The following is a 15,534-nucleotide window of genomic DNA, read 5'->3' on the forward strand; positions in this document are numbered from 1 at the left end:
TACTTGATTTCATATCCGCAGTTCAGGAAAAAGCTTCAAATAAAATTAAGGTCTTTAAGACTTGAGACCTGATAATCGCATTATGACTTCATAATAAATCATCACCAAAACATGGCAATCCAAGGATTGTACATTAGCAAAAAGGCCAAAGGGTGACAAGTCAGTAAGTAAAGCTTATTTAAAAGACCATAAATAAGCTGACTTTTTAACCCATTAACTCCTAGGAGTGAGAATTAATATATTTTACTCTGTTTAATTCCAGACAATTTTGATTAAATCTGTAAATACCCCCTGGGCAGTACATTAAAATAGTTTATGACAGACAGATTACCCCAAAAGATGTATCTGTTTCTACTGATGTTTTATCCCTTCTCCACCCAAGAGTGAGACTTGCAGATCTTACTCTGGCTAACACCAGATGATTCTACTCACAGACTGGGGGCACTTTAAGTGTGAATGGGTTATTAAGGTGTAATGTGCCCATGCATCGTTGTGTCAAGACTGGGAAATACGAACACATCATCTAGATGCAACATTTCTGCACAGACAAAATATTGAGATTTAACTCAGCCACTCTTCATGCTTATCTACAGCTGTACATGTACCTTAAAGTTTACACTCAGTCTGTCAATATTGTTATTAAATTAATATTACGTGAAATTAAGTGAAGCTATGATCCTTGCAGTTATGAACACAATTAATTTTTAGCAATTGCGTGTAGGGAAGCCTGAAAAATTCAGGGCTTCAACAGGGTTTGAACCTGTGACCTCACGATGCCGGTGCGACACCGACTAACCCACTGAGTTATGAAGCCACTGACATTGGGAGCTGGTCATTTGTGGGTTCAAATGTTCCCGTGATGATTATTATAATTATTATTACAAATTTTATGTTACTCCTTAAGTTAACGCATTTAGAGTCTGGGTGATTGCATTGGAATGAAAGTCACAGTGACTGCAGACATACGCAGGTAAATACTCAGTCAGGAGGTGACGTGCAGGATTGCGGAAAATTAATTTAGTTTTTAAGGAAAGAGGTACATGTGTGATACTAACAATGCCTTCTTTGTTTTTAATGAGGTACAAATAAGATGCAAGGTGGTGATAATCTGAGGGGATCAAGTTTACATGTCACACTGCAAGTTCACCCTCTTCTTTGACATGGCTCTCTAGTTGTTCATAGGGCACCTATAGAGAATCCCACAGAATGTCATCATCATCATCATATCCTTATTTACCCTCAGATTTTAGAGTAGCTTGACGCAGCTGTGGTATCTCTGAGCATTTACCCTCGCAACCACGATACCACTGTGACAGAAGACAGATCACAACACCTGGAAGTCCATGCCCTACTCTTTGAGAATACAATCGACTCCTGATAACTCGAACCCTTGCTAACTCGAACCAAAATCAATTTCGCCCGGATTTCTGTTACCCTCGGTAACTCCAACCCTTGATAACTCGAACTTTCCAGGTGTAACAGACACTTAATGATTCATCGTAGTATTACCACAAATAAGCTTTATAGTTCTTATCAAAACCATCACAAAGCCTCCATTATAGTTAGTATTAGCAGCTTGTGTGCTCGTTCCCGTTAGTCAAGTCACCTCGCACATTAAAGTATCAAGTATTAGCTCTGCTTCAGAGGCAAGAGAAGGACTGATATGTACATGTAAGTGTTACTTATTTCATACTGTCTTGTTAGTTGTAGTAGTCTAATTTTCAAGTCGTTAGCTTTACCATTTACTGAATAGCCATTTCCGAAATTCCACAGGACTAATATTCAGTACGTCACTAGTTTGGTTAAAATCACGAGGTCTTACTGGTGTCAATCTTATCCAGCTTAAGTCTTTCAGCCCTTCGGGTCGCTAAAGTTGGCCTAGCTAGTATCATTATTAATTTTTATTTAGTAAGGTTTTGTTAGTTTCTCTTCAATCAAATATGAAATCCCCACGTGGTGCTAAATATGTGGACAAGTTGTTTCTTTTAACTATTTCAGTATCTTATACACCTTGCTTTATCTTAATCAAATTTCAGTTTATGGCTTAAACAAGATTATACTGCAACTATTGATGTCAAGGGAATAAATCAAGTACATATAATTCTACATCAAGAGTACATTTATCGTGAGACCAAGCCTGTAAAGTAGTCCTTATCACCTCAACCTGGTAACGACACCTCTTGTTAACCCTCAAAGAGTCTCTCACCGTAACACCAGCCACTAACTCCACGCAAGAATTTTTTTCCCTTCAGGTCACTTAATTAATATATATTTTTACCCTTGATAACTTAAACCACATCTGTCAATACCTGATAAATCAAAACAAACAGGGTACTGCAGTCCGGAACATTTAATTTTTTGAAGCACCCATGTAATCTTTGTCCCTTTTTGCATGCAGTACACAAAACGTGTCAGTCCAGTTCAGGTTTTGTTGGTTTACTGTTGGGTACTTTGCTTTGTTTTGTTTCACGTTATGTTACGTTCTGATTTGGTAATTTAGAAATGACATTGCTTCATTTTTCTTGAATAATATGTATTATATTGTATGCATAGAAAAACAGTAAACACCGTTTTTGTTTACCTATTTCCGATCCCTTATTTTAAAATCCCAATAACTCAAACCTTTTTCAATTTCCCTTGAACGTTTGAGTTATAGGGAGTCAACTGTAATATATGGGTTCTTTTACGTCCCATAGAGTTTTGAATGTAGAAGGGTTGTGAGATACTAACTAAAGCTCCTTCAGTTTTATCATCCTTATCGGAGAAGACTAAAGAGTCTAACCATTTGAAGATGTCATTACAAACGCAGCACTTTCTCCTCAGTAACTTTAAGGCCCTGAGTGTTGGTCTGGCCAGAGTCAAACTCACGACCTACCTCCCGCATGGCAGCCTGGCGCTCAACTAACTGAGGCACCAGTGTGTGGCCCATGTTGAGTCCACCCAAGTTTTTGTGCCAGCCCGAGAACAAATATAACACGTACATGTAAAAACTAATGGACAGCTCAATCTGCATAGCTTTCTGTAGGAAGTCCAAAAAAAATCCAGACTTGAATGGGATTAAAGTTCTAACTAGTCTTGCTAGAAACTGTAAAAGTTCAATAGTTACATGTATCTATCTTTTTATCTTTTTCAAAATTATGAATATTCAGTGTGATGTAGCGTGCTAGAGAGATTAACACGTATTTCCTTTGCTTAAAAACTTAGGGGGTATTTACATGAGACCAGGATGAACTGAGACAGTTATGAACTGCACCTGTATGAAATTTTTGCAGCCGTTTTCATGAAACCGGGATAAAATGCTTGCTACCTACAGTAGTTTCCGGATGACATGGTATATTTATTCTAAAAAAGTACATTATATACAGTGTATGGGCTGACAAAAAAGCATACAAGCTTGAAATTTCTGGACCCTGTCTGAGATTTCTTGTCATTTACATGAGACCGGTACAAACTTAGACCGGTACAAGAATTTCTTGTCTTGGTCCAGCAACCGAGACGAGTTCAGACCAGTCTGAGGTCATTGTCAGGCTGGTCTCGTGTAAATGCATAGAAAGAAATGTATGGAGGCCGATATAAACTCGTGCCGGTCTGAGTTTGTCCCGGTCTCCCGTAAATACCCCCTTAAATTGCGGAATATTATATCCTCCAAACCAAGTTGACTTTGGTTTATCGTTTAGGCTTGGCCGGATGGGAACAGGACTTTTTTCTTTGTCCTTTTTATAATGAGAATATTTAGCTCTTTGAAGCGAGTTGAAGTGTGATAATTGGAGAGGAGATTTCCTGTCTATTCGTTGCCGAGTGAATAAAATCTTGTGATGTTGTGATTAGTGTGGGCTCTTTCTTGTTTCCCACAATCTCAATTTTTATTTAATAATCATTTGAATAAAACGATTAGTTAATACTCATTTTGTTCACCTCCTACAAGAATCAACTTGAACTCGCAATAGACTTTTAATGGTTTCTGGCACTACAGTATATTGGTTGGGGGGCAAACACGGCTTAAATTAAAGAGAATGTACGGGATTTTGGCCAAATTCAAACCTCATTAACTCCACTAAAAAGCGGAAGATTTAAAAAAATTTAAATATGTTTAGTCATTTTATCAATATCATTCACACAAAGGAAAATTACGTACATCATTGCACAAGGCGCAACGTCTGAAAATTTCCTCATGTCATTTCAAATTTCGCGGAAATTTGCAAAATTTTGAGCGTTTATAGGGACTTCATGTAAATGAAATTTACAAATTTCGTTTACGGTCGTTTTACCTTGATTCTGATTGCCATACTTCACGAAAATAATCTCAATAGAGGAGCTTTTTGAGAAGTATTCTAGCTATCCACCACCGTCAGACCTTTAACGATTTATCAAAGTTCAATTAAAGTCGGCAAAAATACCATACATTCACTGTGTTTGCCCCTCAACCAATATGGCGTCAAAAACCGTGAAATGGTCTATTGACCAGCTGCCCCCATGGAACGACTTCAACATAATGATAGCTCAGTTGACAAGAGCAGGCCGGTGCAGCGAATCCTAAATTGTATACGGTCATGGTTTCGAATCCCGTGTACGTTCAAGTCTGGATTTTCCATATTTCGGACATTAGTTGACAAAAATCACTTCTATCAAAGCTAATCTAACACTTACCGACCGATGCGAAAATTAAGCAAAAACTTAACAGAACAAAGTGGCAACCGAAAGGCGTCCATCTTGTTGAAGCCGCAGGATACACAAATATAAACATCTCCATGACACCATCTTTAACGTTACACAACTTTAACGATACATGTGAAATCCTTATATATGCCTTTTGAAGAGAAACAAGAACACCAAACCATATTATTGCTTCTACATTATTCAGCGCCACACAAAGACTGCGAGCTGCTCCAGAATCGTTGGTTGATTTCAATTGTCTAGCAGGGATCTCATGTAAATACCCACCACGAGTCCCCAACTCGTAAGACCACAGGTAACCCAAGCTAATGACTTTGACACGCACGTGACCTCTAGCTATGGAGGCTGGAAAGCAGGGCGCTTGGGTTTTCAGCTGAGCGCGCGAGCAGCCTCACACGCAATTCTAAAAAGCTGCTCATGTCATGATTCAAAGAAATAAACAAATACCGCTAATTTCACTCACCTTTCTTCTAATTCCTATATATATAGAATCAGAAACCCATAAGGGTTGAAACGTGTAACGGCCCCTTGTGTTCTGGGATATTCAATTTGCTAAGTACCATGTTTGGAACAACAAAAGCGAGGGGTTTCCAAATATGGTACTTAGCACTGAAACATTCAACCAATCAGTTCGCACTGAATATTCGGAAGCTGTGAACGCGCGTTACACGTTTCAACCCTTATGGGTTTCTGATAGAATATAAATAGACATCTCCTATTCACGAAAACTACGAATGAGCGGATGACGCATGCGTAAATGCTGATCTTGTAACATTTTTCCTCATTTTGCAACTTCTACTCGTATATATATCTCTGCTTCCGGAGGGTGAATTTTTTTTCATTTTTTGCATGTTAGCTTAGATTAATTTAAAACGTTTGTCTTCCAAATTTAAAAAAATTCTGTAGGTGAAAAAAGAAATTACAGAGACATTTCAAAAAAAATGATTTTTCTGAAAAACTGACTTACAGATTTTGTTGAATTTTAAACATTTTAGAGATTATTTCCAACATTATCTGGTAACGCTGAATGGGAAGATTTCGCCGTCCCGTTTTTTTCAAAAACAGACAATATATAATGATTTTAAGGCTCAAAGAAATGCCCTATATATCATTGCCATGGTAACGTTATTTTGAAGGAAAATATGGTGTTAGAAATCTATGATGGGTACTTAATACCGGGGCCAAATTTCGTCTTGATATGATTAACTGTATCTAAGGGCAGAATATAGTTATTTGTTTGGAAAAAGGAGAAACTATTTCAAGCCTCGAAACTATTTGAGCCTCCTTAAGGTGGCTCAAACCAGTTTCAACACTTAAAAGAAACGTTCTTATTAGAAGGATTGACACTACAACACTATATCACTTCACAGCAATGTTATGGTAGGTATCAAACACGAATTATTGCTGAAAAAGATTCGGTCATTTTTGTGACGTGAAAAGTTACCATGGCAACAGCCCTGCAAAAACACCCTATAGTTTAGCTTTAGCTGCTCATAGCTCAAATGAAGTAGGTCAACCCATTTTTTATTTCTGAAATGTAATCAACATGCCAGAATGAAACTTTCTGCAAAGTTTAAAGAAGTCTGTGGAGCGGATTCAGAGCCCCTTTAAATAATTGAAATTTTAAGGTAGCTACGAATCCGCTTCACATAATTTTTTTAAACTTTGCAGAGAGTTTCATCTTGGCCTGCTGATCACTTTTGTGCGATAAAAAAATAGGGTCACCGAGTTCGTTTTTCAGATATGAGCAACTAAAGCTAAAATTTAGGCTGTTTTTGTAAGGCTTTCCTGTTACCATGGTACTTTGTTACGTCCCAAAAATGACTACACCTTGTTCAGCAATAATTGGTGTTTGATATGGTACCATAACATTGCTGTTACGTGATAAAGTGTTGTAGTGTGAAACCTTCTAATAACAAGGTCTCTTGATAGTGTTGAAACTGGTAGCCACCTTAACAGTCACGGAACACCAAATTAGCGCTAGCACCCCGATAAAGCTTCAAAACGGTCTGAGACGCTGGCAAACAACAAGGAATACATGACGGCAACAAGGCAAGTCAGTTTTATTCACAGAACATTACATTTTTTGCCATCTCAAGCAAATCTCGAAGTAACTACACGTAGCCGACACAAAGCGGGGGAAAATGTGCACGCGCAAGCCACGCTTGGTTTTGGTTGCACTTCTGACTGGTTGAAAGAATGGTGCGAGAACTTTGAACCAATCACTGAGTGAAGTAATGCAAAACCAAGTCGCTAATTACTTTCGACACCCAATTGAAAATCACTCGATCGTATGTTCTCTACTTTTTTGATCAGGACTTTATAAAAACCCTGGCCACGGATGAAAAAGACCAAATCCTTCTCAGACTTCTGAGCCAAGGCAAAGGCTGTCGCGCTGCGGAGCGTGGAAGACCACAATAAATTTCACTGCAAACAAACCAAAATATATAAAATAACTAGTCAGATATAAGCACCGATAATTATAGAAAGAGTTTGCTGCAGTTTAAGACCTCGGTAAAGCAAAGGCAGGAGGTGGACGGGGATTTCCTTTCAACATACAAGATTTCTGAATTTAGATGACAGATAAAATAGCGGATATCGCCCTTTGCGCTCGCAGCGTATTGTGGTTGCGAGGGATCCTTTAAGCGAGTGAGTACGCTGTTAACCCTGCAAAAGCGTAAACGGTGGCTACACCGCTACGTGATACCCCATTTTTGTGGCTGCGTGGCTATATATGTAAGCTTCTTTTATACTTCTATATCTCTGGCATGGATCAGTGACGATCATCGCTATCTTCGCCGAAGATGCCTTACCTTTTCAGACGCCTTAAAAACCAAATATACCCTAAGGTCTTTTAATTTTGCCATTGTTTGAACTTAGCTATGTAGCCGCGTAGTCGTAGTTTTTTTGAAGTGTTTAGTTCCTCTTGTGTTCCTTTATTCTCTCTTGCATAGATCTACTCGACCGTCTCGCAAATGTAGACTTTACCGCATTTACGGGGAAGAGGGTTTCAATGGGGTTAACCGTCAACCGTCAAAATCGCAACATTTTTACCGTCAACCGCGGTCACTAAATGCGGCAAGCCAATATTAGTCGTCAAATGTCTCAGATATCCTTAATCAAGCTTAAATAGGATCATGTTATGCTGTTTCTAAATGATTGACGGTTTTCCTATATCACAGAAATACATTTAGGTGCCAAGTCCTGTAACTTCTTATGTGCAAGTCCGCTTATAGTCTCGGCTCGGAAAAACCGGTTGGAGACAGAACTGACTTTCGTGTGTATAAACATATTCGGGGTCATAAAAAAGTCAGTCATCACGACTCACACTTAGCACCACCCTGCCGATGGTCCGGATCCAAAGACAGGCCAAACACGACGACTATTGGTCACTAAGATTTGCCCTCTAAATTCGCGTTATAAACGTCATTCCAAACGGACCTTTCCCCCCCCACATCCCCCCACTGAGACCCTTGGGAAATCCTGCAGACTAAGTCGTATTGTCTCCTCGGAGCGACGGTATCCTTCGGTCGCACTAATTGTAATCTGAGCGTGGTGTCGGACTTGAAGAGGGCACGATTGAATGCCTTGTTGTTGTAGGCAGCGGCAAACAGGCTCTGAGACTGATACTCCCTTGATTTCTGCAATGGCTTTAAACTCTGTGGCTGTTTCTCCGATGGGAGCAGCCTTTCGTGTTTTGGTAACCTTCGTATAATCGTGGAATGAAGGAATAGTGGACTCGGGGAATCTCTTAAAGAGGGAATATCTAAATTAGGAACTTCTAAAACGGGAAATCTCTAACACAGAGAATCTCTAAAATGGGGAATTTCTAAAATACAACATTTGAGGGAGATGCAAATCAGTAACTGTTTGAAACGTTGTGTGAAGTCTAATAGATTCCACTGGCTTTCAGATGTATCAAAAACATTGTCATGTCCGACAATCAAATTATTTTCCCAGGACGCAAGCCTTCTGAGCTCACATCTTTTAATTTTACCTTCTTAAGGCAATTAAACGTAACCGTGTAGCCTGTAAACCTTGATATGCATGCTCCGAGAAATATAGCCGAGAAATAATTTGTCTGATTTTTTCGCGTTCTTTTTCCTCCTCCGGAATCCGCTTCAAGGTTTAAGTTTACTACACGAAATGAAAAAAAAATTGACATTACATTTTTTTCGATTGATGTTAATGTTGTCAGTTGTTGCTGGCTATGATAATATATTGACGTGGTCGGATTGGCCTTACACTCTACGTCAGTCCTAGTCCTAACAATCTGGCTTTCACACATCGGCAGCGTTTTTTGTTGATGTTTTCGTGAGTTTTTAGACTTACGATCCGCGAAGGATAGTTGCTACAAGAGTGGATTTACGACTAAAAGGCCTGGAACAGCACGGGAGAGCGTTTACGATCCATCAAGGTATAATAATAATTATAATTATAATAATAATATATAATAATAATAATAATAATAAAATAATAATAATAATATAATAATAATAACAATAATAATAATAATAATAAGTGAACATTGAAGTGGGGAGTCTGTTAAGATACATTGGAGAAAGTAAGGAAAGATTACTTCGTTTCGTATCGGATGAAAATATTTTGGAGGAGAGGCCTACAAAAATGGAAGCGTCTGAAGAGAGAATGTCTAAATACAAGAACAAAGCATTACATGGGCAATTTGAAACAGCTACAGAACAAGTAAGGGGCCCAGAATTCTGGGGGTGGTTAAAAAGGGGAATACTAAAAAAGGAAACTGAAGGACTGCTAACCGCTGCACAAGACCAAGCATTACGGACGAATAGCATTAAAAACAGGATTGATAAAGAGGATGTGTCTCCGATGTGTCGGTTATGTGGAGAACGAGAAGAGACCGTAAGTCATATTGTAGCGGAATGTAAGAAATTGGCGCAAAGAGAGTATAAAATGTGGCGACATGATAAGGTAGGTCAAGTTATCCATTGGAAACTCTGTCAGAAATTCAACATCCCATGCAAAGACAAGTGGTATGATCATGATCCTGAAGGAGTTATAGAAAACGATCAAGTAAAGGTGTTCGTTATGGGACTTCCGAATTCAAACAGACCATCAAAATGAGCATAATAGACCTGATGTAGTTGTTCTTGATAAGATAGAAAGATCTTGTTATGTGATAGATATCGCGTGCCCTTTTGATACAAGAGTGCTGGAAAAAGAACAAGAGAAAATGGAAAAATACCAAGAATTAAAAAGAGAGATTGGGAAAATCTGGAGCTATGCCGAAAAGTAATTGTCGTACCAATTGTCATTGGTGCACTAGGGACGTTCAGCAAAAATTTGAAAACATCGTTGAAGAAAATTGGACTAGATTGCACGTTATTACTACAAAAAGCCTCCTTGTTGGGAACGGCAAGAATCTTGAGAAGAACACTAGACACCTAAGGCCATAGGTCGTGGCTTGATGCCTAGTTTACAAACCACGTTAACAACATATCGTGTGAATGAACGAAATAATAATAAATTCTTTATATAGCGCGCACATCAAAAACTTCTCGTGGCGCTTTTCAATACTATAAAATAATGAAAAAAATTTTCAATTAAACAGAAGGGAATTACTACTTACAAATTTTGAAAATAGAAAAGTCTTAAGGGAATTATATTGTTCCACAACTTCGGTGCATGCGCACACAGAAAACGCTCTGTCCCCATAGGTCTTTGTCTTTGAAACAGGTTGCACAAGATAGTCCATATAGAGCTAGAACGTATAAAGATCTTGATGATGACTTGCTCTTGAGTAGATCAGAAACATATGATAGACAGAGACCATTGACAGACTTGTACACCAGCAGGTAGTCTCGGCACGGGTAATCTATGGCGTACCATCGGGGCCAAAAATTCAAAATTGAGATTTGACATTGTACTTTCAGTATTCTTTCTTATTTTGCGTTTGGACATTCAAGTTTTCATTCGCTGTGAATCTTTTTCCTTTTCAATATTATCTTTTTTACAATTAAACTTCAAAAGTTTCAAGTGTGAAACATTGCACTTAATGTAATTCAAAATGCAATTTGCTTCAGGGAATTAATAAGGAAAAATTAGCCGCGAAACAAACCAACCGAATAAAAGGCCAAAATCTCCCAAATCTGTTTCAGCTGGCGGGAAAACCGTAGAGACTATATTGACACAGCATTCAGGCAACGTATTTTGGCTTTTACCAGTATAAAGCAAATTTAAAACTACAATATTGTAGATAGTTTTGGAGGTTTGCCGCATTTTCGCTGGGAAAAATTTGTCTGTCAAGCTCGAATGTGATAGGCCAAGGGAAATTCGGAGCGATTTTTGTCACAAAATCGGTACCGAGAGAAAAGCCCTCCGGAAAGGTTGTTGTGGAAATCAGTACAGCCAACTGACAGATCATCATGATCTCTTTGTACAGCTCTTACCAGCTGAGACTGGCGGGATTTTTGGCTCGGGAGGCAAGCAATGAACAGCTCAAGATTTTACGGTGGTTTTTTCATCAAGTAGGCGAAGATTTCACAGTGTAAGGAAGTTGCAACATAAGAACATTCTAAAGAACCATTTCTTGGCCCCTCCAATGTTGTACGTTTTTTTTAACTGTTTTCAGCAAGGTTTGCTGATTTTGAAGTTTCTAATTTGTCGTTTTCATAAGGCACTTTCATAAGAACCTCACTTTTCCAGGCTTTAATTAAGGCTATGTTCTGTGCTTATTTTCCAAACCAGCAGTTCTGTGTGGATTAAAAACCTTTTAAAAAATTGTCTGACATTAAAGATGATTGTAAAAAAGATAACATCTCTAGGCGGTCCTGTTTTTTGGGGATTCCCTATTTTAGAGATTCCCCGTTTCAGAGATTCTCTCTTTTACGAATTCCCTTGATTGTAGAGATTCCCGGTTTTGGGCCGGGCATCGTCATTTTAGAGATTCCCTCGGTTTTAAAGATTCTCCTATTCGCTAATTCCCCGCATTCTCTCTTTTAGAGCTCGCCAGCGGGAAAAGCGCCATGGTTACTTTTTCTCGTCAAAAACTTATACAATCGAAATCTGAAATTTCTCTTAGTTGTGACCGGTGCTGCAAGGTAGGGCGGGTTTGGTGCAGTGGAAAATAGTACATTCAGTTGTCGTTAAATCAATATGTTATTCTTGCAGAAATGCATCCTTTTGCTAATTGTATCATTTACGAGAAAACAATAGCAAACCAATCATTTTTCGTTAATGCCGATATTTGAATGACAGGTTTAGTTTGTAAATCTTGTCACAAAAGGGGCTCGCGCTTTAAAAAGAGAGGACGGAATATTTACTTTTGTAATAACAAATGTCTTTTCGATGGTGGCACTATTGTAGATTGAATCAAACAAGTTTTTTTGTGTTAGCGACGCGTACGTAGCCCAGTTCAAATAGAACTTTTGGTTATCGTGACACAAAACTTCCTGAATATTAATATTTTGTAGTTTTCAGTGCTGGAAATTTAGTGCAAGTCAGACCGTACATTTTCGGATCAATTTGAAAGTTAGTTAACACAGAGATCGCAGTTTTCGATCACTACCGATTGGGAAAAAAGCCCGGGAAAAAGAACCTTTCGCGGTAGCCAAAATCGACGTTTTCCAGCTGTCTCTAAAATTTTCTGTCCCTGAATCGATGGCATATTTTGTCTGCACGATTTACTCTCACATGCAAAATAGTCGGCAACGGGAAAATCTGAAAGCAAATGACAGGTTTTGACATCTAATTAGCGCAGAAAGCGCCTCATCTAAAATTAGCTGAGCTTTCAGTTGACGTATGGGGATCAACTAAGATGGCGGTGAAGTTTGTCGTAAATTTCTGTGCAGTTTGTGGCCTTATTCTCCTTTCCAGTAGCAGTATTACTGGGGTAGAGTTGACTAGTGAAATGTAAGGGAATTTTATCGCTCTTTTCTGGCTTGTTTTCAGTTTATTGTTTGCTTGAATCCGGTCTCTCATCCTATAATCTTTTTCCAACTTTGAATTCGTATGTTAGGGTTAAGCAGTGGGCCAAGCGCATTGGAATAAGTGGATCTAACTATATAGACCGCATAACGGGTGCAAACGACGCAAAGCGGGTATCAGTGAATTCATTTTCATCGTTTTAGATTTCTCTGTTTTTGTAATGAATGAGTGTTTGTATTATTCCCAAATTTTATTGAATTTGCAGGCGTACGAAAATGCGTCGTTTTCGACAGATCTGAAGGACCTCGATTGGAGAGAAGTTCTGAAGCAAATGAAGAAAGATATGGAGATCTTTTTCAGTAGGAAGACACGGTCATTAAAGGTATGATACCTAGAATTTGGTGTGGTCGATATATGATTGGAAGTGACAAATTCGGAAAGTTCAAATACAGTATTAAAGCTTAATGTTTACAATTTGGTTGACAAGACCATCAATTCAGAAAATTAAACTTAGTTTTCTTTTCGTCGCGTTTGTCTATTGTAAATTTTACGCTCGTAGTTTTGATTTCTCCCCTGGTTTGCGTTTGCGTCATGAACGCTTTCATTTCCCCATCTCGTTAATTGCTATTTTATGTCATATTTAAACCTCGCCGAAATATTGTGTTTCTTTCGTTCCCGGTAAAACCATAGGTACCGAAGCTAATTATATGCGTAACAGCTGCAACAGTAAGCTTAATTGTTTCCGTAATCGATGAGTGGTAAAAATTCGGAAAGAATATCTTAAATTGCCATTATCATTCACAAGGTAAGGGAAAGTGGACCTTTCTGGTGGTCTTTTAATATTGAATCGGTTTTATGTATTTGGTGATTTAGAAGAATAAAATGATCCTATATATTAAAATAAATAAATATACATTCAAATATATGGAGAAAGAAATTAAAAATATGTCATATATCAATTTTTGTCCAGGCTTGAGAACTACAATAGCTTGTTATATATGCTGCCTTAACCAAACATAACATTGAGTATTTTTATACTAAAGATCCTTGGGCAAACTTTTTTATGCATCTGTTTACTTCGTCTGGTATAAAGACAAGCACAAGTTGCATAATGTATGGCCAGTTTCTCATCTCTTTGTAGAAATTAGTGGATAGAGCAGAGGATGAATTTTGCAAGTACAAGTATAGTAAAAACTTAAGGTAAGATTGATGAATTTTCCACCACCATGACCTAAAACTTGCATTTACACCTGGCAGCTTTTTTTACCTCCTTGGAATTTGTCAGGTGCTCAATACCAATCTGTCATGTCAGTTGCTTTGTTCTGTGTAATTTCTTTTCATGTTTTGGTATGTCAGTTTTTCTTTCCAGTATTAAGGTAACAATGCACCTCAGGTGATTGACTTAGTTTATAGTCTTAATTTTTTTTCCTGAGGATTAAGGAATCCTTTTACTTGATTTTTATATGTGGCAAGATTCATACATGTATTTAGTGGTCTATGATCAGGTTGCATAGGTGGAGCCTAATACGACAAGGGAACTTTCCTTCTGACCAACAGATCAGTGACATAGACTATCCTAATGCAAAAAATCTGGATCAATATTTGAACAAGACTGGTGTGAGACTGGCCTATGATTCTAGCTTCCAAACTGAAATTAGTTTCAACAGGAGTGTGGTTCATGTCCCAACAGATGTGTTTGATGGAGGTTGGTTTTGAGGTTGTAAATAGTTCATGGATATTTGAAGTTTTTAATGACTTACCAGTCTATCTATACTAAATTAAATACATACTGGTGGTTATAAAGACCTTCACCTTACACTAACTAGTTTTTGGTTACATATACATTACATACATACATACATACATGTATACGTAATTGACCGCTCCCCAATGGGGCTTTTCAGGGCCAATGAAACACACGAAACAACAGAACAGATCAATAACAACAACTGTCAAAAATCCCGACTGGGCGGAGGCAAACCAGTTGGCTATTTACAAGTGCAGCTAGGAAGTTGAACCAGAGACTACCAGGATCAAATTCAACAAGTGGTCAGAGCGGGTCTTGAACCCGGGATCTCCGGATCTCAAGCGCCCTAACCACTGGGCCACATTGCCTCCTTCAGTTGGTTTTCAGGAAACAGTTTTTCAGGTAGTCAATGCAACGTCTTGATAATTCTGCGTGAATGTATGAAATTAATGACATTTATCTTTATAGTGCCAAACTACCTCAGTCTACCTCTTTCTGCTTTGTGTGACAAATACTGTTTATAGTGTTAATCATTCCATGTGACAAGAACTCCGCATCCTTCAACAGTTTGAGGGGAATTTAAATTGTGGTAGGGGCAAACAGCAGCTGTTGTTACCCTTCAGCCCAGTCAAAATGTGCTGGCAGCCAGCTATTTGGCCGCCTTGAACGAATATCTGTCGCTTACTTCACACTTGTCGGACTTGTATTCAGGACAAGGTTGCTTCGAGTTGTTGTTTATCACTGTAAAGGACAAATTATACTTTAAAAGTATAATTATCATTTTTCTTACTATATTGTCCCTTTAATCACTACGTTTTGACTGCATACTGCTAGCCTTCATCGTTTCTCAGGCTATATGATCTCTTCTAAACTTGTAGTTCAAATTGTTACTAAAAAATACATTACGTAACCCCGAGCCGCACATGATCGCTTCTGCCGGTCACGGTTCTTGCACGTACAAACAAGATGGCATCCAAACGATCTCGTGACGTTGGCACAGGGACTCTGCAAATTTCTATCGTTTTTCATACGGTATCAGGTATGTAGCCTCGAAAACCCATAGCTTTGCATTGAGATAACATATTGCTCCATCAATTTGAATAGTTTATAACTGAAATCTATTGAAATTTTAATTGTTCCTCACTTCCACAGTTGAGAAGAACTTGCCTTGTACTATAGTTATCCTTTTTTCCAATAAGGCTTCTGGCGGA

The 15,534-nt window shown here is 38.3% G+C and overlaps 2 protein-coding genes across 4 annotated transcripts in view; one reads left to right on the forward strand and one right to left on the reverse strand.

Moving 5' to 3' along the window:
• Positions 1-4,909, reverse strand: part of LOC138017821 (vascular endothelial growth factor receptor 1-like) — a 60,343-nt gene extending 55,434 nt beyond the window's left edge. For 2 of the 3 annotated variants that reach the window (XM_068864810.1, XM_068864811.1), the window contains exon 1: positions 4,648-4,894. In XM_068864810.1, coding sequence (XP_068720911.1) covers positions 4,648-4,750 — 103 coding nt within the window. In that variant the 5' untranslated portion in view covers positions 4,751-4,894. Of the gene's footprint in view, positions 1-4,647 lie in introns of all 3 variants that reach the window. The other variant, XM_068864812.1, reaches the window with a different exon arrangement.
• A 7,206-nt stretch (positions 4,910-12,115) lies between these two features.
• Positions 12,116-14,847, forward strand: LOC138017481 (voltage-dependent calcium channel subunit alpha-2/delta-4-like). Its single transcript, XM_068864556.1, has 6 exons — positions 12,116-12,561; positions 12,668-12,749; positions 12,842-12,958; positions 13,718-13,775; positions 14,132-14,281; positions 14,792-14,847. The coding sequence occupies exons 1-6, from the start codon at positions 12,467-12,469 to the stop codon at positions 14,845-14,847; spliced, it is 558 nt and encodes a 185-aa protein (XP_068720657.1). The 5' UTR covers positions 12,116-12,466.
• The last annotated feature ends 687 nt before the right edge of the window (positions 14,848-15,534 follow it).

Source organism: Montipora capricornis, chromosome 9 (genome assembly GCF_036669925.1).
Source record: "Montipora capricornis isolate CH-2021 chromosome 9, ASM3666992v2, whole genome shotgun sequence".
NCBI lineage: Eukaryota > Metazoa > Cnidaria > Anthozoa > Scleractinia > Acroporidae > Montipora > Montipora capricornis.

Coding starts and splice junctions, on each gene's coding strand:
- LOC138017481 (XM_068864556.1), top strand. CDS start 12,467: ATGGCGGTGAAGTTTGTCGTAAATTTCTGTGCAGTTTGTGGCCTTATT. Junction 13,776..14,131: donor CAAGTATAGTAAAAACTTAA/GGTAAGATTGAT, acceptor CTTCTGACCAAC/AGATCAGTGACATAGACTAT. Junction 14,282..14,791: donor AACAGATGTGTTTGATGGAG/GTTGGTTTTGAG, acceptor TTATCTTTATAG/TGCCAAACTACCTCAGTCTA.